Source organism: Nicrophorus vespilloides, unplaced genomic scaffold (assembly GCF_001412225.1).
Source record: "Nicrophorus vespilloides isolate i.1.1-1 unplaced genomic scaffold, Nicve_v1.0, whole genome shotgun sequence".
NCBI lineage: Eukaryota > Metazoa > Arthropoda > Insecta > Coleoptera > Silphidae > Nicrophorus > Nicrophorus vespilloides.
In genome coordinates this window covers 19,676-45,700 of record NW_017096650.1, presented here as the reverse complement: position 1 = coordinate 45,700, position 26,025 = coordinate 19,676, and the positions used below count along the sequence as shown (strand labels likewise).

Sequence of the window (26,025 nt, the reverse complement as noted above, 5' to 3'; positions counted from 1 at the left end):
GGATGAGGAGATAGTATCTGGACCAATATGGTTCTCATCCTTTGGGATTTATAAAGTCTGGATCTTGATAAATAAATACAGTGGAACCTCGCTTAAAGAGACAAAATTCGCATAACGAGCAAAATTAATTGTAAGAAAAATGATTCGCTTAACGAGTGACGATGAGAAGAGATTGCGTGCCTTCTACATCATTTTAAAAACTTGTGTACACATGTAAAAATCAGGAAATTTTGGAACGGATTAAACTCCTTAAGCGAGGTTCCACTGTATATAAATAAATAAAACACAGTCACCATTCAGGTTGCATTGCTCTTGCTTTATTTTCATTTTATTAATAGTTATCACAGTTAAACATTTTTCCTCTTATTTATTTTTATTATATTTTTTTTTATAATCATCGATCACGTTTCGTGTGTGCTATGTTCATGTTTGAAAACATAGGTAAAAATTATATACAGCTAAAACATCCAGAAGAGAGCACTATGATATAAAAAAAAATAATAATAATTATCAGAACTGCTATAGAACTAGAATCTAAACTCACGACAACACTGATTTAGCCCCATACCAGAGAACGAGAAAAATCCTCGAGCTACGAGTATTTAAAATAGATTCCCCCAATGAAAAGTTATATAATATACATAGTGTAAATACACAATATAGTATAGATAAAAAATATTGTTGAAAGTCGGTTATTGTGATCAATATTAATAAACAAAATTTGATGAAAAAATGATTCAATTACAATTAGCAATTTAAATTAAATAATCATTAATTAATATTATCCCATATGGAAATGGAGAGTTTTTAAGGTTGTATTGTCAATTGTTGTTCGCGAAACAGTTGATAACTGGTGCCTCTAATGTCAATAATGTTATGGGCGGATATATGCGCCGGTCGTCCGCAAAAGGTTAAATACCTTTAAATAATATTAATAAATTTAAAAAATATAAATTCTCAGTTTAGATGTTATTTTATCATTATTTATTTTAATGTGTCATAAATTAGTGTAAAAAAAAGTTTTATAGGCTTATGACCAATGACGTTATATTAATACAATATAAACATTTTTTTTTATAAAAAATATGGAGAAAATTTGTATTTTTGTTTTGAAATAAAGTTGATTTTTTTTTGCCTTAAACTGTAATTATAAACGAATCTTTAATAAATTCGCTTTGTTTTTATACAGTTTTATGAAATTGACTTATATTTGTTTATTTCCATTATTTATGTAACATTTTTATATAATGTCTTAATTATTACTTAAAATCTCATTGTAGTTTATTTTTAATTGCATTTTTAATTGAATAGTTAACTAATAGCAAAAGTTTAAGAAATGTTTGTTGTAATTATTGTTATTTTTAATAGAATTACCTTTATTATAAAAAAAATCATTACTTGTATTTTTCTATAAATTTAAGTAACAACAATTGTATTTATGTAAATAATAAAATTTATTAAAAATCTTGAACAAATTGCAATTAATTACATTTTTTGTAAAACTGATCACAATAAGCGACTTTTTTATTAGTTTAACAAATTCAAAGAAAACGGCATGTGTAAATTGTTTAACACTAAACCTACCACGATCAATTTGACCGTTTTCAAATTTCTTCACATCTTTCACATATTGACTATTATTTACGTTTATTTATAAGGTATACAAAAAGTGTCGGTAGATTTAGTGTTAATAAGCAGATTAATAAATTACAATTTGTAAACTGATCACTGTAAGCGACTTCTTACAATAGTTTAAAATATTTAAAAGAAAACGGCGTGTGTAGCTTTGGTGAAGAAGGATTAAAAATGTATTGTTTAATCGGTGAAAATACCCTCTTGCTCCGTTGCTGAAATTATTTATGTATGAATTATATAATTTAAAAATAAACCACTAACAACAATAGAAAAAAATAACTGTATATATGCAGGTGTAAAACAAACGAAGTTAACTGTTGATTAGGAGTAGAACGTGTAAGGTGACCAGTGGGACGATGACGTAAGTGGAGACGGCGCTTCCGCAGTCTACGGCGCTTACTGAAAAGAAGAACCATTACAGATACACCAAATGCAAAAGATAACAACTGATATTAACATCCCGTTACTCGTGTGGCGTCTATGAGACGCAAATGAGTACAATATCAACCATACCTTATAAAATTGAAACACCAACCTATGTACCTTTTTTATACTGAATGAAGATTTCTAAAAGTACATCATGTCATTCTCGAGTAAGTCTATCAGACACCACGTGAGTACTCATTTTATATTATTTTTTTGCATCAATTTAACCAATCATGTATTTATATAAATTAATTACTAATGTTATATTTAAAGGAGTTCCTCTTGATGCATTCTATTAGGACGGACAATAACATCAACAACAAAAAGGGTTTATTTATGATCGTATAATATTCTATGCACCCAACTTATGTACCTTCCTAATTAATTATGTATTTATATAAATGCATTACTAACGTTACATTTACAGGAGTTTCTCAGACGCTGCGCGAGTAACGACTGGTTAAATTAACAGAAAATGTGTTTGTTACGCAAACTGGATGCATTCTATTAGGACGGACAATATCATCAATAACAAAAAGGGTTTATTTATAATCGTATAAGGTCCTATGTACCCAACCTATGTACCTTCCTCATACTGACTGAAGATTTGTAAAAGTACATCACGTCATTCTCGAGTAAGTTTATCGGACAACATGCGAGTACTGATTTTATATTTTTTTGCATCAATCTAATCAATTATGTATTTATATAAATTAATTACTAACGTTATATGTAAAGGAGTTTCTCAGACGCCGCGCGAGTAACGACTGGTTAAATTAACAGGAAATGTGTTCGTTACGCAAACTGGATGCATTCTATTAGGACGGACAATAACATCAACAAGAAAAAGGGTTTATTTATGATCGTATAAGATCCTATGTACCCAACTTATGTACCTTCCTCATATTGACTGAAGATTTGTAAAAGTACATCACGTCATTCTCGAGTAAGTCTATCAGACAACATGCAAGTACTGATTTTATATTTTTTTGCATTAATCTAATCAATTATGTATTTATATAAATTAGTATAGACGCCACGCGAGTAACGAAGGGTTATATTAACAGGAACTGTGTTCATTTCTTAGTTTGTATGTTTGCTGCAACTGTTTCGTATTGGGTTACGCAAACTGGATGCATTCTATTTGAACAGACAATAACATCAAGAACAAAAAGGGTTTATTTATGATCGTATTAGATCCGGGTAGGAGAAGAACGTGAGACGAATCGCAAGGATAATTAGAATGTAAAAGAGCAAACGGCACTCCCCCGTTTTAAATACACTTTAAACCGTTTAAAACGATAATAAAGTATCTCCGCCCTTCTTCGAAGCAAACGCTCGGAAGGACGCAAAGGATTTATTTAATTGGCTTATGCAATCTCCCGTGCGCGCTAATTAAATTAAATTGCGTGATCACGCCAAATTAGAAAAGTTTTCCGTGTGTCTAGACTTGCAGGAACTTCTCGGCCAAAAGGGCAGGAAAAAAAAAGGTTAAACTAGGGTCGAAACAGGGAGAAAAGAGTAAACGCATAGGGGCAGGATCAACTTAAGCTGAAAGCTACCATAGTTTCGAATTTATAAATTCACTTAACTCCTCGGTGAAATCGCTGAGAATAATGTGATTACGTCGTCTGGAGCTGAAGCGGATCGCCTTCTCCCGTATTTTCATTATTATTATTATATTTCTTCTATAACTAAATAATGAAAATAAGGACTTTCGTCTTTTAATAAATAATTACATTTATAATCCACTCGGGACTTTTGCAAAAAAAAATCGTTCATACACTTCGAGGAAGGAAACTCGAGGGAAAAAGAAAAGGGGAAGTAATAATGCGCGTATGCAGGGCGGACGAGATGAAAAATAACTTTGGTCTGCGAGTCAAAAGAAAAGAGGGAAAAAAAATTGTAAATCATCTTAAACATTTCTAAATGAAATGAAATAAAATAAAAGGGAATGAAAGGCAGTGAAGGCCCGGGGAGAGGAAATAGAAGAAAAGAAAAGACGGGAAAGTTCGTAACAAATTTATGCGCCCCCGAGATGGATGGAATAAACTGGAGTACAAGAATATTTCTTCTATTCCTCTTAAGAGTATTCCATTTTTTTTTATTTTGCGTGTGAACGGTAAGAAGCTTTTGACTTGCAAGGATTCCGTTATTGGTTTCGACGGTATTGACGACTAAATATCGAGGACAACTTCTGCAAACATATTTGGACTTTAATTGAGATTTTTTTATTATGAAAGACGTGTAATTCGTTTCTTGAAATATTTATTTTATGTACAACTTCTCAGAATATTATATAAAAAAAAGTAACATCACTTCAAAATATTAATAAAGTTAATAATATATTGGAACAAATTAAATTCATATAAGAAGATTTTTCAATAATCTATTAATTTTTCTTTATTTGTTATCGAATATTTAAATTTATATAATATAAATAAAGGGTGTCCCAAGATTTGAATTTGCCGCCATTTGTGCAGTAAAGTATTGAAAAACCCAAAAAAACAAAGCAAATTCAAATCTTGCGTTAATTTTGGGACACCTTTTATTAAGATAAATTTTGATTATAATTTAACTATTTATAGACGATAACTTTCCAATATAATTTTTATATCAATGAAACAAAGTGTTGTTACTCCAGTTGACAGTTTTTCCTATATTTAGAAACATGACTTTACTATTTACAATAAGTTTTCAGTATCTTCTCTGGATCAGATTAGCAAACAATATCATCATGTAGATTAGTACAAATAATCCTATCAATTCCACGTAATACAACCATAATTATCAATTGATTGTGTTTTGTAGGGCCATTAAACTCGCTAATTATCAATGAAACAAAGTGTCGTTAGTGTGCGTTGCTTTAGTACTCAATTTTTTTTCTATACTTAGAAACATGGGATGCTGTGATATTATGTTTTAACGATGGGCAATGAACGACAATTAATAATCGAACATGCTGCAAAGTAATAAACCTAATAAATGCGTTCCGAGCGAACCGCACACGGTCATAAATTATCGGGGCGCACGTATCAATTAGTGCCTAATTACTAATTCAAATTAATTAGCCGACATTTCGCTTGAAAACGTAACTTTATACCCGATCTATATGCATATTGAATATACATAATAATAATAATACCTAGAGTCCATATTTGCTGGCACAAAGTCTCACTACGTAGAGAATTATAGCTATTACGTATAAACGACATCATTTATACATGATACACATACGCTATATACTAAACAGTATTACGAGTTAGGAAACCCAGTAGCTTTAATTACAAGATATTACAAACGTTTGTGTTCGATGCATGACGCAATCAAACGTATTCAATTAATATCAATATCGATTTCGAGCTGTGCATATTGGACATTTCGGTATTTATTTATTAAGTATTAAATATTTGCAAAATTGTTTTTCGATTGTTAATTGAATTCGAACAGATTTAAAATTGTTTGCTCTTTTTATTCATTCATTATTCTGCAATACAAATATTTTAATTAGTTTAATTAACATTTGCCCGTTGAATCGGAAGGAATTAATTTTGCATGCTAGTAGTTTCTGTACATTCATTTATTTTATATTAAATAAAATATTCAAATTTTTAATAACTGAGTTTTTTTTTGGAAATAAAATAAATGTCTTAATTGAAGTTTAAAGGTAATTTACAACATTTATTAAAGTCTTTTTTTGACATGTGACAAATTTACGAATTTGTTTCTTTAATAATCTGCGCAAAATTAAAGAAATTTTAAATAAAATTTGTAAAAATGTTTTTGATCTAAACTTTATAAAGAAGTTATCTGTTGATTAAGTACGTAGAATTATTGAACAAATTATCCATCTGGATTACATAACGGGGTTTGTTTAAGACTGATGTATCATGACCGAATTTTAATATGAAGAAATTGAATTTGCCGCGTTAATTAACACTTTGAAGCAATCTATATACTTAATTGAATAAACGCGTGAGGGTGAAATCCGCACGTCAAATAATTCTGAAACTACCCGAATCGATATTTACGTTTCCTGTACCAAAGTATGGTGAAGTTTGGTGAAGATGCTCTTATCACCTGCGAACGTTACCGGTGATAACTTGAGAGCTTTGGGAGAGGATGCAATAATAAGTCAGTGATTAAAGTTTCGAAGCTGTACCTCTTTCCGGGACGGGGTTTCTGGCGCTCGCCAGTTCGAGGGTGGCTTCCTTCTGGTATATGTCGGACACCTGGGCCACGCAACTTAGGATCAGTCTACCATCGGTGAAATGGTATTGGGTTAGGGGTAGTTCCAACACGAGGTCGCTCCATACCGCGTCCAGAGCTCTCCGACCGTTCAAGGCTTCCGTCCTCGCAACCTGGAAACACCATTAATCATAATGAAAATATACAGTTTGGAAGGAGTAAGGCTTCGAAACGATGGGGAAGGCTTCAAAAAAGTGGAGCACTGTAATAAAATGGAAATTTCGGTTTGCTTCAAACCCTTTCAAATATACCAAACCTGTATTTTACGTCTTTCTATACAATTAAAACAACGTAAAATCACGTTCTATATTTACGTCTCACTTTAGTAAATAACAAATGACAGTTCGAATTTGACGTTTCATTGACAATATTTATATTCAATTGACAAACAACAAATGACAGTTCAAATTTGACGTTTCATTGACAGTATTTATATTCAATTGACAAACAACAACCAACAGTTCAAATTTGACGTTTCATTGACAGTATTTATAATCCATTGATAAACAACAAATGACAGTTCGAATTTGACGTTTTATTGACAGTACACACCATTTCAAATACACCAAACTTCTACTTTACGTCTTTTCATATAATTAAAACAACGTAAAATTACGTTCTATATTTACGTCTCACTTTGAATTATCCAAATGAAAGTTCAAAATTTACGTTTCATTGACAGCATTTGTATTCAATTAGTAAACAACAAATGACAGTTCGTATTTGACGTTTCATTCACAGTATTTATAATCAATTGATAAACAGCAAATGAGAGTTTGAATTTGACGTTTCATTGACAGTATTTATATTCAATTCATAAACAACAATCAACAGTTCAAATTTGACGTTTCATTGACAGTATTTTTAATCAATTGATAAACAACAAATGACAGATTGAATTTGACGTTTCATTGACAGTACAAACCCTTTCAAATAAACCAAACCTGTACTTTAAGTTTTTTCATATAATTAAAACAACTTAAAATTACGTTCTATATTTACATCCCACTTTGAATTATTAAATTAGTAAAGAACAAATGACAATTTGAATTTGACGTTTCATTGACAGTATTTAAAATGAATTGATAAACAAGAAATGACAGTTCGATTTTGACGTTTTATTGAGAGTAGAACCATTTTAAATGACAACATTCTTTGAAATACAGAAATGACAGTTTGAATGTGACGTTTCATTAACAGTATATATATTATATTGACATACAATAAAATAATTTTCTGACAACATTTCAAGGTCATAATTTTACATCTATTTTGAATAGATACTACATATTATAATCATAATACTTATTATAATCATAATAATATGCAAAAACAAATTCATAAGTAAAGCAAATTGTATTTCAAACAAAATAAATAAATTAAAAAATATCGAAATTTTATAATTTCCATTCAAATATAGTCTGTATTACTTTTCTATTTATATTTCTAAAATATATGAATTTAAAAATATATAGAAAGTAAAAAATAGCAGTAAATAAAACATTTCGGTGAAGAGGAAAAACGTGAAAATTGGGGCAAAGCAATAAAATGGTAATGTGGAAAGCTGCGAATCCACTTGCCATATTGGGATTTTGCTGGAAAAGCAATCAATCTCAAATGCTTAAGTATTGATTCAATTTACGAGGAAAAATCAGTTAAATTTCTAGAACAAATCAAAAGTTGGAAAAGTAATTGTTTGTCTTAAGGATAGTTTCAAAGAATTTTATATAAAAACTGAAACAATTTCAAATATTTTTTTGTTTATAATCTTATAAAAATCGTCTGTTAAATATTTATTCATAAAGTCATTGAAATATATGGAGTGAAGTAATTAAAGAACATTTTATGTAATAACTAATAATTATAAATTTGGTTTCTGAAGATTTTTTGAATGATTTAAGCTTAAACTATCTATATTCTATGTACATAATATTATAGAAGAATACAATTTAAAGAAAAAAGATTGTTACCGTCACATTGTTGAGGAGGAACTTGAGATGTGCTGGAGGTTTGGAGGGCGGCGATGAGCAGTTCGCCCTGAGGATGTGGCCGTAGTCCAGACGTTCGTGGCCAACGCTGATTGTCGGGGGATGTTCGGGCAACTCTGCAAATCCAAAGGCACAGAAGGATAAGACCTAACAGCAGCAGTTTATTCCCCCATCGAGGGGATGCGAATTGAATCAATCCGTGAAGCAGACTTAATTAACGCTCCTCTTCAACCATCACGCTATGACTAAACCCATTTTTTTTTTGAAAACCATTAAAACCCTTCTATATTTTTGCACGTTCGTCCATGCAAATTTCAAACTTTTTTTATTACTCGTACAAATTAATTTTCCGTAGAAGCTACGTAACAAACGAAAGCGACGCACTTGAAATCCGCGCGGAATTTCGACGGGTTTAATTATTTGCCGAGAACAGTAATCCAGTTTCATGGCACATTATGCATGTCACGAACATTGGCAGCCAGACGTTTTCCACTTATCCAACGTGTGCAGCTTTGTTACATGCAAAAGATACTACTTCACCTTCCTAGCCTGAGGATAGGCACGAAATTGGTTCGCATGTTACAGTGCATGTGTTATTATAAAATTTTGAAACAGTCGATGCAGCCATAATGTTAATTATGTAAATACTAAAATAGTATTTTCTAATTGTAACAGTTCAATAGTTTAATTTAAGAAATAAATAATGTTGTTTATAAAATTTTATTACCATATAGGAGATAAAATAATATTTTCAAACTTATTAAAAACAAATATAACAAAGATAAAAATATTGCAAAAATAGTAATTTGATAGTTTTATTTCTATTTTATTTGATAATACTAATTTGCTTAATACCAATAATTATAATAATACATATATTTATTATTATAAATAAAAGTATAAACAGATTTTTTGTTTTGAAAAATTGAAATATTTATTTCTAAATTATTAGAAAATAAATTCTTATTTTTATTAATCCACTAAATGTAAACAGTAAAACCTTTTTTTGTGCGGTAGATAAGGACCGCATAAAAAAATCGCACAAAATACATATTCGAAATTTTCAATTCTTACATATAACAAATAACTTTGTATAACACATTATAGAAGCTTTTTTTTATGCGTTGGATAGATTTACGAAATATAGATGAAAAAGAGAATCCAAACAAAATAAATAATTAAATTACACATGGAAACATTTTAAAAACATTTAATTTCTCATTGTACATATGGAGAAATGTTCACTGCTACTCGAGTTCACTGCAAAACGCGCATCTTCTTTTGATGAATTGGTTCAAAATCTACAAACAGAATCGTTTGAACAGGCTGTACGTATGAACACTGATAGAAAACATTAGAAAGGTACCAACGCCGTTGGAATTAGTTGGATTTCATATACCGCACAAAAATAAAATCGCATAAAAAAGGTTATATTGTATTTATTGTAATACTTCAAGTAATATATTATATGATAATGCCGTGAATTTTGTCAATTTTTTCAGATTGTTTATTTTAATTCAATTATGATATTTATACTTTTTTTTAAATAAAAATAAGTAATTTGTTGTTTCAGAAGTCAAAGTTATTGTATGTAAAAAAAATATTTTTGTTAATATTTCATTTTCAAAAATGTTATGTACAAATTTTAAAACAGAAAATTTTGTTGGAAATTATCAAAAAAAAATTATACTGAAAATTGATTGAAATATCAATATGTAATTTCTGTAACTTTTAGAAAAAGAAAATGAAAATTTCTATTTACTTTTATTTCTCAAATTAATAATTAAGATTGAGAAAATGTTCAAAAAAACTGTACACTTTTATATTCTATTCTTTATATATAATGAATGTATTTATTACAAAATTGATTATATAAAAATAATCTATAAAAGTTAATTATTGATGAAAAATAAAAGTGAAATTAAAATATTTTATTAGGAACAATTAAAAACTATAATAAATTTGATGTATTTAACGTTTCTCAAAAAGATAATCAATAATTTTTTATGAAAAGACACACATTTTTTTTTTTAAATTAACAAATACAAATCATTTTTTTAAATTTACTGTAGCACAACGTATACGCACATACGTATATCATACGATATTTCACAAACTATATTTTATATTACAAAAATATATGGTACAAAGCCGTTATTTGCAGAATATATACAGAGTTAAAAAAAATAACGAAAAACAAAAAAAATAAATAATACAGCACAGCACTAGGCAATAAAGCCTCTCGTAACAAAGCAATAAATATTGCTTTCGATAAAATATGTAATTCCATTAATTTACAGAATGGATTTATTTAACTGTTGTTATTTGCATACAGCTGGACGAAAAAAAAAAATCACGCAGAAAACGAACAAAAAAAAACTACCCTTCGAGTATTTCCATTTGCGTTATATGTATTTTTTTCATTTCTACCCCCCCAGTATAAATAAAGGGGAAAGGTAGCAAATCGTTTAATATTTTTTTTTCCAATTAGAACAAGCAACAAAAAAAACTGGACGTGTTTGTCTTGTTTGCTTAGTCCTTGTAAAATCCCCTCGCATGAAAAGGATTGAAAAATAAAACTGAAAAATTTAAATGAAAAATAAAATTCAATCCCCCTTTTAGGAATAACATTCGGTTTTCGGGTTGTGGTGGGGGTGGTTTGTAATTATTATTAGGCAGGTGTATCGATGAAAATTATGATGATCATCGGGCGTTTAATAACCGCACGTTATTAGTTCACTGTGTTACCTGCGTGCATACTAAACACTCGACTTTCTCCACCCTCCACCCCACAAAATGCATATTAGCAAACACCTCCGATGCACTGCAAACTCTGTACTCAACCATGTCACGTCACTTAATTACGAGATAGACATGGTACGTTGTTGCAGCGTGCGGCCGTTCCACGATCCGAAACAGAAATTTCATTTGTAGCAAACACAATGCGCTAGTAATTAATTTCCATAATTAACGAATCTTTCGCAATTTCGAGAAGGATTCTGTTTAATTCGTGTACATCTTGTCCTGTCTGTTCTTATAAATTATAAATAATTTAATAATACTAAGAATAATACCAATGTAACATCAATAATATTTTCAATAGTACGAACAATTATGGACTACGAATTGAACTAATGGAACTAATACTTTCGTGAAAGACACATATTCGCCGGTTCGAATCCTGGTCAAACCAGGTCCTTTGTGAGTTCTATCTGTGCTTGCAAGGCCATTGTTAATCATAAACGGACAGTGAAATGAATGAGGTTGCATATGGACCTTCAGCCAAGTCGATGGACAATAACAGTGTTAAGGATAGCAGCAAATTCACACAGTCAAGGAAATAGTGGAATCGCAGATCATCAATATACTGAAGTTAACCTACAAAACAACAGCCAACCAACAAATTAAAATAAGAAAACAATGGTGAAACCTTAAATTGCAAAGTTTACCAAATGATTAATGATAATTAATGTTGGCAGAAATAAGATTGTAAATTAAATATACTATGACGTAATAAAATTAAAAAAAAGTTACTTTTGGAAGCTTTGATATTAAACTTAAGGTGTTTCTTAAATCTATGATCGGTTTACAAACAATTTGGTTATCGAATCTCAGATTATATTCGCTAATCGATCACCCATGAATTTGTTAATTATTATTTTTTAACTATAAATTCTATTCTATATAGGAGCAACATTGAAGATGAAATAATTATAAGATGAACTAAGATGAATTAAAATTTTTCGTTAAAAATCAGAAATTACATTTGTAGCAAACATTTAGAATAATTAACATCTTTAACCAATCTAAGAATGATGAAGATTTATGCATTTTTTTTCATTTTTAATATGTAAAATATATTTATACTAAAATAGGTAAGTTTATGTAAATCTCAAAACATGAATGATATTACCACAGTTAAATAATAATTATTACAATTTTGATCAAATTCATTGAGATTTTCTCAGAAAAATTAAACCTGTACCCAAAGTAATTTCATTACGAAATAGACATGGAAAATCTTTGATTTCATCATTGTATAATTCAAAATAAAATAATGTATTCCAATTAATTAACAAATCTCTCACAATCTTTAAAACTAATAACTAAGTCAACGTTATATTTATTAATGTAGTATTAATATAAGAAAGTATAGAATTTTATTTGCTTTAGTAAATTCAATTTAACTTGAAGGTAAAGAGGAAAAATTAATTAAAACTTGTTAAAAAAGCATGCAATAAAAAATGTAAAAGAAAACATTGATAATTCTTGGTAAATGCCGAAAAATTATTCAAAACCTAATATTTTTAAAAGTGTTTAACTGAAATTTAAAATGTTTTGGTTTTTTAGTGAAAATTATTCTGATATATGAAAATTCTTCAAAATTAATTAACTAAATTCAAACAACTACGCAATATAACTACAAGCAAACATTGATAATTATTGGTAAAAATGTTTGAACAATTGCTTTATTGAGTTTGACACAAAATAAAGTTGCAAGGTGTAAAAAAAGAACGAAATAATCTACAAAAAATTTGGAAAACTTCTGAAGGTAAAGAGGAAAATTTCTAACATAATGTTAGATAACATAATGTTAGAAATGTATGAATGCAGAAGTTTTTCAATGGAATTTTTTTTAAATTAACAAATTTACAATTAACATTTTCATAAATTAAAATAAATTGAAAACGTTTTGGTTTTTGGTGCAAATTATCTTGATTTATATATAATTCTCTTTAAGCAATTATTAAATGAAAAAAAAAACAAAGAATCAAATTTAGACTGTTTATTTAATTAAAAAAAATAAATACATTTTCTTTACAAAAAAAGGTATTTCTATTTTATATATTTGTTTATCTCTGAAAACAAAGCTTTGCTTAAAGAATTCCTTGAGATACATCAATAATATTATTCAAAATTAATATTTCAAAATATTAATTCGTTATAATTTATTGTTTCAACTTCACTTTTTATCAAAATTCACTTAATTATATAATAAACGTGCAGTAGCTAAATATTATTCTTGAAACTCAAAACCGAAATTTCCTTTGTTGCAACATAATACGCCCGAGTTAATTACGATAATTAGCGAATCTTTCGCGATCCTTGGAAAGATGTTAACGAACTTTGTTGATGCACATCCTGTCTGTTCTCATAAATTATGTTTAATATGATTATACTAAAATAGCTAAGTTTATATAGAAGCAGCACAAAATTAATAATTTTATTGGAACTGTACACTGATTAATATTTATACTTATTAATTTATATGTAATGTACAAATAATTATTTCAATTAATTTGATTCATTACTGTTTCAAAATTAGTTTTTCATTAAAACATATTTATATAATAACATATAATAACTGATAATTTTATTTATTTAAATTTGCAAAACAATAATAAATTTGATGTTTATATACAAATCTAAATTTGCTCATAGAAAAAAAAACAGAAATGTATATTCTCTTCCATACATTTTTATATGAACAATTTCAAGGTTAAAAAGATTTAGACTATAAATCTAGCAGATGGAAGGTATTGCGGATTATGGACATCCCCTAACGATTAATTTTCTAATGGTTATCATTACTTTTTTTTGTTAACGATACAATCCGTTTTTTTCTCTCTCTATACCAGTGAAACATTGTCTCGTAGGGCAACAATCGCGAAGCTCTAAATGTAATCAATTGTGATTGTAAATTGCATTGATTGTGGAACGACAATCGCCCGTTTGGCCCAATTCCACCTATCACACCGGGTAAATCGGACCAACCCTTTTACATCGCCCACCGGACACCTTTTCAACTCCTCTATCTCTCTGCAGCATCGTTTTTTCTACAATACTTTTTTTTTTGCATCCACTCCACCCTTTTTCTCTATATATATATTTTATTTTTTCCAGTTCAGATTCAATATGTATGTGCAAGTCCGGCAATTCGACACATTTCCGCGCTCATTGAAGCGCATTATTCTTGGCCATCACCAGTATTTTTTCCCAAACCCTTGACGCATTCACTGCAAATAATAGGCACATACTGAGTGGGTCTACCCTTGCTTTCCTCCCTTCAGGATTCTGGAAGCATATGTACGGTAATAAATGTGTGCAGATTCTTGACCCAAACCCATCCAGGATAACGCGACCGCCACGGCCCTTTCCGAAATACCTTTTCATATCTTTCTTCTATATAAGAAAAATGGTATTCGATATTTCATACGTTATGCATTTTATACTTTCATCAATTCAACTAGAAATTTCAATAAATTACTTCGCAATCGACATTTATTACATAATTTAAATGACAGAACGTTTTTAATTATGCAATTTATACTACACAAAGAAAATTCAGTATTTTTTTTAATTTAATAGATTTTCTAAAAAATATATGAAAATTCTCCAAAAAACATAATTAACTAAATTCAATTAAGTCCAAATTCAATTCAATTAAAAAATACGTTATAGCTGAAAATTATAACATAGTTTTTAATGTAATGAACATTACAATTTCTCTAGTATATTTTAATCATTGTTAATTAACTGCATTACTCAATTATACAATAATAATGTAAATATTATAATATAAAAAATTGTATAAAAAAACAGAATATTGATCATATTTACGCCATTTACTAAATAATTACTATTTTCCAGTTTCGTTTTACGCCCTTTTTTCTCATTTTTTTTGTAGCTAAAATTAATTCTTATTATAAAAACAATAATTGTCTATTTTCTAATTGTAAAATTATTGTTATAATTATATTTATTTGTATGAATAACGACTACCAATTGAATGTGCTGGAAATGTCCCTTAATAATGGATCATAGTATGCATTCTGGGACATTAAGCATTCCTCGGTATACTGAGCTGGAATAAATTTAGAGAGCGGTGCCAAATTGACCTGCAATATTCATATTGAATGCTCATTGCAATCTCCGCAACAGGAGCAAATACGTAACCAAAAAGTACAACATTTCATTCAATAATTTATAGAAACCTCAGCTAATTAATTAGATCTCAATTTACGAATTATCTATTAACGGAATTGTCATACTACTTTTTACACTTTACTTATATATTTAATATATTTATTAGTTAAAATTATGATCGAGATCTTTTCGCCTCTTTTTACAAATATTCTAAAAAATGATCAAAAATATCAATAATAATACAAAATCTTGAATATTTTATTGTTCATAATCATTTAATTAAGAATTAATGTAGAACCAAAAAACTTCAATAAAAAATTTATAGATAAATGACTTGTATTAATGAAGATTAATGAAAATATAATGAGAAAATATAGAATTACAGATTTTATATCAAATTATCTAAGAAAACATAATTATTAAGTTAATATCAATTTTACAAATTATTCAATATGTTAATAGATTTTTTCAAAAAAATCCTTCAAAAGATATTGAGCAAATATTGTACTAAAACATATTAATTAACTAAATTCAATTAAGTCCAAATTACGTTTATTCTAAAATTAATCTGTTTCTCAACTTTATCTAAACTAGATCTAACAAAAAAATAATTTTTGAAAATGTTGGATGAAACCTACAAGCAATGAGTAAAATATTGCATTTATTTATAAATGCATTGGATTTCTTATAAATATCTCAATTTCATTATACAAAATGTTAATTTTTTTCGTAAATCTAAAAATATATACACATATTTATCAAAATAATTAAAAAAATTATTGTTAAATTTCTCAAAACTATCTAAATTTACGAAAATTTTACAAAATATTGATTTTATTTTTCGTAAAACGAATCCTGCAATCAAAAACGTCTTCTTTTCTATACTGAAAGCACTTGCATACACATGCATCCTTTATACATATTTTTTTTTGTCCCAAAGTAGAGTAATGAAAATTAATGTTCGCGTTTCACGTGAACGAATGTTTGAAGCATTGTTATTGTCGACGGCCATAAAAATCCTCGCATCCCAGAGGACTGAACCAACCAAAAAAAAACCGAATGAAAAAAAAAACCAGACACACACACAAAAGTGTATAGGTTTGGATATGATCATGGGGCTTTCAATTTTTATTTTATTGTTTCATCCCCTTTCATATATATATATATATTCCTCTATGCATATATACCATTTTCCATCCCCTAGTATATTCAGAAATTCCATTTTTGTAGTTCAAATTGCCCGATGAAAATGGAGAGAAAAATCAATCGGCTTGAAAGCGATGCGTACAAATCGCATTACTTCAGCAATTCTCACTTGAAGTTCATTACGAGACTAATGTTTTTTTTGTTAAACTTTGAAGTTAAACGTTTTTTCTAAACTCTCCCTGTTTTTTTTTCATGTCTCGTTCAGAGTTGTTTCGAATAATGTTGAATGCGCGATAAATCCCATTGAAAAATGTACACGTTACAGCGGAGATTCGAAAAGGTACCGAATGCAATTTAAACAACAGCAGCAACAACAAAAAAAAACGCATACATAACAACGGTTTTCCGATATGCACTTTCCCATTTATTTGTTTGTGAAAATGCGCTGAAATTGCGGCGCGAATATACGTAAAACTTGCATGAATTTTTTTTTTTATATTTTTTTTTGTATGTAGTATAAATTATGTTGGGGAAAGTTTCATGAAAGCGCGCGATTATGGACCTTTTACGGGCGAAGCTTTTAATTTAATTGGATGATCCATTCCACTTCCTTCCCACCTCCTTCCCATCCTTTCAGAACCAAACCAACCATTCATCCCTATATATTTTAAAAGCCCTTCAAGTATTTCCATTCCACACATCCACTATCAAACGGCGCTGAAACAATATTTACTGTGTCAACTAAGATTGGTCCAACATACTATTTACTTTGTAACATGGCGATCCCAGTTTTGATGTCCCCTTTAAAACATTTAGAAGCACTCTACTACACTCCGAAGAATTCCATTCACAAAATAAAACTTTCACTAAAAGCCTTCAACCTAAAACATGTTTATTCAATCAATTAACAAATGTAAATTAGAATAACTTATTATAAAAATTTATCATCATACATTTTTTTATAAATATTTCTAAATCTATATACAATAAAATTCCGTATAACACGATTTTGTAAAAAATCACGTCAATTTCTTACATGAATAATATATCTTTATTAACTTTTTATTTTTAATATTTATTTCAGTGCAGAAAAAACTATGGTCAATAGCCCTTTGTAGCAGTTGACTAATTTTCATATTTTAATATTAGTTTTTGGAGAAAATTTTCAAAAATTTTGAACAAATAATTGTTTTCTTAACTTCTTCATTTCCTTAATAATATCTATTACTTTTTATTGGATTTTTTGTAAACATGAAATATTAGTCAATTTTAATAGAAATTATCAAAGACGTTTACCAATATGAGTTAATTTTATTTATTATTGTAATAATTATTTATTTCATTTTTGATTTATTTTCAATTAAAAAATGTAAATATGTTTGAAATTGAAATTGAATCTCTCAAAAGCGTTTTATAACTCATGATTTTATGAACTTTGTGAAATGTAATTGTTTTTTTTTATGTTTAATTTATCATTTTTCATTAGTAAAATAGTTTATATTTATAACTGATTGCTGTTCATAAAAACACGTTTGGAAATTATTATGATAGTAAACATTCATTTATCAACAAAAAAATAACAGATTTATGTAATGTTGATGCAATAAATTTCAATAGCAAAAAGCAACAGAATAAATTACATAATCATTATTATTTATTGCTTGGTCACAGCTGTAATAGCCGTAGTAAATCCATACTCATAATGTTAAATCTTCGCTTTTCGGTATGGATTTATAAAAGAGGTAAAATAAAACGAGTACTGAAAGAATCAATCAAAGTAAACGGTAATTCCAACATGATTCATGCTTCAATGAAGTCTTTATCGATCGATAATACGTATATAATTAGTTTGGACCGGTTTAACATAAAAATATTTGTACTAACGTACAATAATTAAGTTAATTTTAAATAAAGAAAATATTAATAGACAATTAATTAATATTTATAAATACAACATTTATATCAGAGAGTAGAACCAACATTAATTTCGTTCCGGTTTACGGTTACGTTCCAAGTAAATGTTTATCGTTCCAGATTCGGTTTCGGTTCGTCTAAAAATTTCGGTGCAGTACCGGTTGAAATTAATACTTAAAATTAGAAAAAACAATTTAAATTGATTAGTTAAAATTTAAAATCGAGTCCAATATCAAATTTTGGTTTTAATTTTATTTACGGAAAACTGGTTTAATTTTCAGTTATAAAATTGAAAATACAAAAGAAATAAACCTTAATTAGTGACTAGTTCAACACATGCACTTTGTAATGTTTCCTCTGTTATGTTTACAGTAATATCATTTTTTAGTCACTTTCATTAGAGTTTGTTTTAATGTTAGTTGTGCAAGACTTGTGTTTGCTCTTTCTTCTTTCAATTTTCTCTTTTTAGTCGGTGGTTGATTGGTGGTGATTGAGGCTTTATTTATATTGATGTTTAGGCGTTACCACGCAATTCGGATTTAATGGTTTCGTTTATTATGTATTTCTTTATTTGAAAAAAGAATTCGGCGTATACTCTATTACAATAGACACGATGTCGAAAAACTATTTTTTTTTCGAATGACTATATAAATAAACCAAAACACTAGCACCGGCACACTATCGACTCTCTGATTTATATAAAGCTGAAACTGGGAAATATGCTTTTATAATTAATTAGCAATACAAATAAGATATAAATTATCAAATAAAACTGAAATACAATGAAAAAAGTGACTAACGTACAAAAATCTGTACTTACTTACAAATATCCATGCTAGCATTCAATACTAATGGAATCAGTGAGTAGATATGCACACGAGATTCATCTTTATTTTTGATTAATTATAATTTATCTTATGGTTATTTTATTTTTAAAATATTTTTAAACTGTATATTCATTTATAGAATTTAAAAGTTATAAAATATTCGTAGATTATTTATAAAAAATGAATAAATACAAAATTTTGTATAAAATTATAACGAGAAAATCTGCATATGTAAATACTATTATTATTTGCAATAGAAATATTTTATAAAGTATAAAATTAAATGAAAATAAGCATAAAAAAAAGATGAAGAAAATTTAAGCAATTTAAATGATTTAAATGCAAATGCAATCATTTTATAATACGTTAATAATTGTGGAAATCCGGATTAATGTACAAATATTTAAAATTACGTATAATACTTATTGAATAATTGAAAACGATAATAATATTTTATTTATAACATTTTATGTTCTAAAGGTTAATTTATTTCAATAGAATAGAAAGCTGAAACTAAGAAATCTGCTTTTATAAATAATTTGGTTAATTAAATTGTAATAGAAATTTTCTTCAATATAAAATTAAATGAAAATAAACAGAAAGAAACGTTGAAGAAAAAAACAAATCAGTATTGAACGAATCAATCAAAATGAACGATCTTACTGCGAATTCCTGGATCATCCATCAAATGAAGTATTCATCGGATTTGGAGCCGAACGGTTTTGCACGATCAGAATCATTTAATATTTGATTGGAAGTAGTCGATCCAACGTGCGATCATGTGCGAAAAACAGCACAGAATTGTTAGACAAACAAACTGTTCCCCGACTGCAAATTAACTATTCAATTTCCAAGTACCATTTTCCATGTTCATCGATTCATCACAGAAAACGCGATAATCCGCAGAATAATAAACTGTTCACTGCGAATGATTATAACAATCGGGATTACGAATAATAATTCAATAATATTAATGGACGTGTAAAAAATACAGCTGTCCTCTTGATTTCTCTGTGAAATTTATTACTCGGCGTAATCTGCAGATGGCTTTTCGCGAATATGATATGATGACGGTGATGTGATCTTTCTCTATTTGTAAATCCGAGACGATGCAGCCAGTAGCAACAACAGCAACAGCAGTTGGAGAGATTGCTTCTTTGCGAAAATCACGTCTCGCTCGGGAAATGGATGCATCGATTTTTGCTCGATTCGGGTTTTTAAAGCCAGAAAACTCCAGGGAACAAAAAAACTTGCATTCGTGACGTTGGTAATTGCGGAACGAACGATGATGTAATTGTTCGAATTAAATTTAATGGAATGGTAAAAATGATAAAGAAAAAAAAATATTACTTTCTTGACATTTTTTTTTACTGTGACAAAAATTCTTGCAGCTATAGCTCCTTAACATAATGAGGGTGGACCGAACTAACGTACACATTTCCATATGAACGTACAATAATAGCAAAGCAATCAGTTCATATTTTATTTTTTCAATTATTTAATTTTATTAGTTTTTCATTATTAACATCTATTTTATTTTGTAAATTAAGACAATAAAATAATTATAAATGAAAATTTGATATTATTATAATTATTACGGCTGAATGTGTACGTTCATTTAAACATAAAGTACGTTCGAACAATCAAAGATATATGAGAACTCGACACGTCCAGTTAACGTACATTCGCTTAACGTACAGTCACATTTTAAATAAATTTTTCCATCTAGTCCACCTAGTCGAATTTTTTTAGAAATTAACTTAATATTTTGACGGAAATACAATAAAATTTGTATATACCGTTATATGCCCCTCGATATAACGGCAAAATGTACGTTCATCCGAACATAAAGTACGTTGGGACGATCAAAGTGACATGCATGTTAAAATTAATAGTAAACTAACGTGCATTCGCTTAACACACAAAATTTGTATATATTTAATGTCTTCATTTATAATATTTTAAGTGAAGTATTAATAATTCAGTAAAGTTTAATTGAAAATGAAATTTTAAGCAATTTAAACAAGACGTAACAAAACTAAGTCTGATTTATTAAAAATTGTTTCTATAACTTTGTATAACAAAAAAAAGTAATATTGGATTGTGGAAAATCATGAAACTGTTATGTTTTCAATATATAAAGTAATAGCGAGTAAACGACAGGTGAAATAAAGTTCTGCAACTAATTTGCGCAGTTCGTGCGATTGTGTTAAATTAAATTTGTTGAAAAGTTGCCACAAGTTTACCGGATTGCGGCGCTCAATATTTTTTGTGTGTGTTCGTTTCTCTTTCTCTACCCTTTTTGTACAGATATAAAAAAAAAGAGGTAGAAAGCGTTGGTGCGAGAGGAAGGGAATTATGTTTCGCCGCGAGTGTTTTGTATCTGTCCGATAATTGATTTTGGCGAAAGCGAAGGGCCAGATTGCGTTCTATCTCTCTTTCTCTTCTCCGCATTTATCCACACATACGTGTAAGGGATGAAACTTTGCACTTACGTACGACCAGCATGGACTGTGTGTCGGTTCCCGTTGAGAAAACTACCCCGTCGATGGTCACTTCGCAGCTGAAGTTTCCCGACAGATTGAACTCTATGTTCTGGAGCAGGACCTGAGTGCTGTTCGAGTGGTTCACCTGCGGGGAAGAATACAAATGCACAAGCTGTTAACAAAGACGCTGCAAAAGGGGAACTCCATTATACTAAAAAATATATATATAGATATAAAATTATACGACTCTTTTTTTATATTATTCTATTTTTCGCGCTTTTCCTTTCGTTTCCAGACTACGTGAGCATATTAAAGTGATATGTGATGCAAGATATTTCATATTTATATTAAATAGAGTCTAAAGTATGCTCGTATTCAAGGATTATTCGAGTAGTCGCGAATCCCATTCAGTTATAAGTACCACATTTATTTGTAATATATTACAACCACAAATCTTAATCTATAGTTTACTGACTATCTATTATGTACATAACTTTATTTTTTTTTACTTCATACTTCCAATTAGTAAAACTTCAAATATTAAGATCATATTTGATATACAAAAAATCCTCACATAGTGCGGCTTCAATTTGTCCGAATTCACTATAGTCTGGTTTAATAATTTCAAAAATAAATTGTAAATATATTTGTTTTATTTATTATCGTTTTCTTAATCCTTCTATAATGAATTTCAGTTTATTTTTAAGTTCTCGATTAGTCCGGTTTTAAATAGTCCGGTATAAAATATCAATTTTTCAGTCAAAATTCACGTATCAAATATTAACCAATTATTTAGATAAATTCATGTAAATTGACTGTATTAACATACAGTTTTACAGACAATTTATAATGGAGTTTTTAAAATTAAATAATAAACTTTTGTATTAATAATTTACATGAAACTCAATAAAATAATTGAGAAAATTAGATAGATTTTACTACCAAGTAGTAATTATAATTTCCATTGTCTTAAGAATTGTATCTGGAATAAAGTGCTGCGTTTCGTTTCTGTTGCCATTGCGGCTAAAGTATTTATTTGTGTTTTGCGTGAATACCTCAAGTTGCTCGAAACGTCGGAAGTAAATTGTATTCAGAACTTTCTGCGACCAACAGGCCTTTGTTAACTTGGTTAGTCCGATTTCTTGGAACTGCTACATCATTTCTCTCTCCAAATTCAGGTATTATGTAAACTTAGTATTGTTTGTTGCGGCTCGATTTGATTAGACTGTTTTCAATATAACTAACTGCAATGATCTTAACATTGACAGTCAGAAATTGTTTTCATTAAAAGTTTTAGTTCACATTAACAAATTATAATTAATATAAAATTTGTAAATCTTATAGAGTATTTCAAACTTGGAATATTCACTAATTGCAAGAAAATAACTCATTCAATACTTCGAATTAGTTTTTACTTCATCACTTTGACATATGATGACAGCTGTCATTTTGTATATCTTATAGTATTTAGTATTTGCAAAAAAATGACTCATTCAATACTTCAAATCAGTGCTTCTCCTCTTTACTGCTTATCAATTCAACGTATTTATCTGTACACTCTTTTTATGCGGTAGATACGTTCCACAGCAAAACGCATACAAATAAATCGCACAAAAAAGGACTAGACAGAAGTATAAAAATAAAAGATACGTTCCATATTTTTTTAAAACCGCATAAAACTAAATCAATGACTTACAATATACCAAAAATCGCATAAAAAGGGTTTATTAAATTTCAGAAAAATAATTAGTCTTACTATATTCTTTCTGAAATGTTTATTCATAATTTTATAAAAACGTTAACAATCATATATAAGTTTATTAAATTTCAGAAAAATATAATCTTAAGATATTCCTTCTAAATTTATACATTTTTTTTCTTTAGAATTAACGTCGCTATATGAGAGTTTTCGGCATAATTTGCAAACTTGTTCGAAGTCACTTTCATCACTAAAAGAGATAGTCAACATATCAGATCTATGTCCTGAAGATAATGATTCTTCACAAGTAAAATTAGTCTTAACTTCGCATGTTGATTATTTCCCTTTGACAATATAATCAGTGACTAAACTTTGCGATGGCTTTGCTATTTTTTGTACAAATCCTGATATCCAGAAATGCAATTCTGAAGCTCGCGTTGAAACTTGAGTGCTCGTTCAGAATTATCATTTTTTTCGATGAAATCGTTTGCAAATTTGTGTTAAAACGTGTCAAAATGGACTAAAATAGTTATTTAAAAAATTGCTTCTTGAAATAAAAACCGCATAACTTCAAAACCGCATAAAAAAAGTACGCATAAAAAGAGGACCTAGTGTACTTGTACACCGACCCAAATACTTAGAGTATTTAACCAGTTCAACGATGTAACAGCTGTCTTCTTTTCAGGCACTAGTTTTATTTTCTACTAATTAATAATAAAATAATATTTTATAGATTTATATAATAACTAAAGTTATCAATGAGACATCTTTCCTTAAATTATATTACAGCAAATACAGCAATACCTCACATAGTGCGGATTAGATTCAAAATAGTTCTGTTTAAAAAATTCACAACAAAATTAATGTTAAATGAGTAAAATAAATTCTATAAAATTAGTACACAAAATTAATTTTTGATACATTCTATTTATTTCCTTGATTAGTCCGGTTTCAACTAGTCCCGAATACAAAGTGTTTGTAAAAACCAGAAGCATTTCTTAATTTTATGAATTGACAGAAGATTTATACAAAAAGAATAAACAAATATAATTCATAAAAAACAATTAAAACTTTACTATTTCAAGTATTTGTCTTTAACTAAGAATTTTAGCCTAACAAAATATTTTATAAACATATTCGATACGGTTTTATTACAATTTTCTTTGATAAATAAAAATGGATTTGTATTATACAAATTTGATACTCCACTTCGGTTAAATTGTAATTAATATAGTAGATTGCAAGCATTTCAGACTGACGCTTCTAATGTTACGTAAACGCGTGCAGCGGATGCGTAATGCGGATTATGAATTGTTCGACGTGAGGGAGGTTTTGCTACCAACAGCCCCAAAACCCACCCTCCGAAAATTTATCACGATCTATTGTTTTATGTTAATTAAAATTAACACCCTGCAGCGAAATAACGCGTCTAATAAATTATACACAGAGTTCGATGAATGTGTACTCTTCGTGTATGTACTCTATACCTATATACAACTATATATGAACATCTATATATATATAGTTAATTGTAGATGTATTCATATATACATATAATAACAACACATGCAGATTATTGAACATATCTTGTTCCGCATAAATAAGCATGGCGCGTAAAGTTTGCTGCGCATAAACTACATAGTTAACATACATATATTGTTGGACGACGTGAGATCCGAAGGCTCAAGGGCTGATGTTGCATGGTACATTTTGTTCCTGATACCTGACAAACTGCCTGAGGACTCATCATATTCACGCTCGTAACTTTATTAATTACACCTGCATTAAACCTGCTCACGCACACACATTTATATACATCTATTTGCACACACATAAACACACCTTATCAGTCACTTAAGCAAAATTAAACAACCCCAAGATGTCATCGTGCATGAAGGGATGGATCGCTCCCTCGCAAAACATCAACAACGGAGGTAAAAAAAAAGGGTATTAACCGAATGCATAATTCCCCGGAGTGCATGAGTCACGATCCATTAAAGGGAATACTAATGACATTCAATTACTTCCACAAGACATCTGCGTGTTATACTGTGATTAGTCACATTAGCGTACTAAATCATTCATGCAAACTATAAACCAAATATTTTTCTTATTAATTCAATAATTAATTTCAGAAACGTATTAATAAAAGATGTAAAGACTGGTGTCAGTATTAGGGTTTGTTAGTTTTTAAAACCCGGTTTTTTGAATAAATTTATAAAATTCAAAGATCTGTTTTTTTTTTGTCAATAAAAAATAATCAAGTTTAGACTTAAAATATAACAACACGCAATACAAATTTTCACTTCAACTACTCTTTGCCAAAAGAGCGTCCAGTTTGCCAATAGGAAGAAATCTTGTATCAACGTAAAAAAAATCTGGTAGTAATGAATGTAACGTTTCAGTACAGTTGAGAGAACTAGACAATTCTGCAAATTTTCTATCTTAACAAGAACCTGTTTGAGCAATAGATCTATAGACATGTCATCCTTTTTAGAATCACATTTTCTGAGAAAAAAAGGAAATAAACTAGTATTTTATTGTCATTATAGAAAAATGACTCTGCTATTATTGTGGAGTTTTTAAGGAATGCTAGAGGTGAAGTTGGAGTTTTTATGATAATAAATACTTTATTATTCTCTATAAGATTATTAATAACTTCTATGTCTAGATTCCAGTTTATAGATTTGTTACTAGGATTTTTATGAGTCTAACTAGGACTCGGGACG

At 28.6% G+C, this 26,025-nt stretch overlaps 1 protein-coding gene across 1 annotated transcript in view; it reads right to left on the bottom strand.

The window, feature by feature from the left end:
• Nucleotides 1-1,557: 1,557 nt before the first annotated feature.
• LOC108557768 overlaps nucleotides 1,558-26,025 on the bottom strand; it is a 31,179-nt gene continuing 6,711 nt past the window's right edge. Inside the window, exons 2-5 of the mRNA XM_017914422.1 lie at nucleotides 21,607-21,742; nucleotides 8,280-8,413; nucleotides 6,224-6,422; nucleotides 1,558-2,034 (exon numbers count right to left, since the gene is read on the bottom strand). Of these exons, the coding sequence (XP_017769911.1) occupies nucleotides 1,946-2,034; nucleotides 6,224-6,422; nucleotides 8,280-8,413; nucleotides 21,607-21,742 (558 nt within the window). The 3' untranslated portion in view covers nucleotides 1,558-1,945. The remainder of the gene's footprint in view (nucleotides 2,035-6,223; nucleotides 6,423-8,279; nucleotides 8,414-21,606; nucleotides 21,743-26,025) is intronic.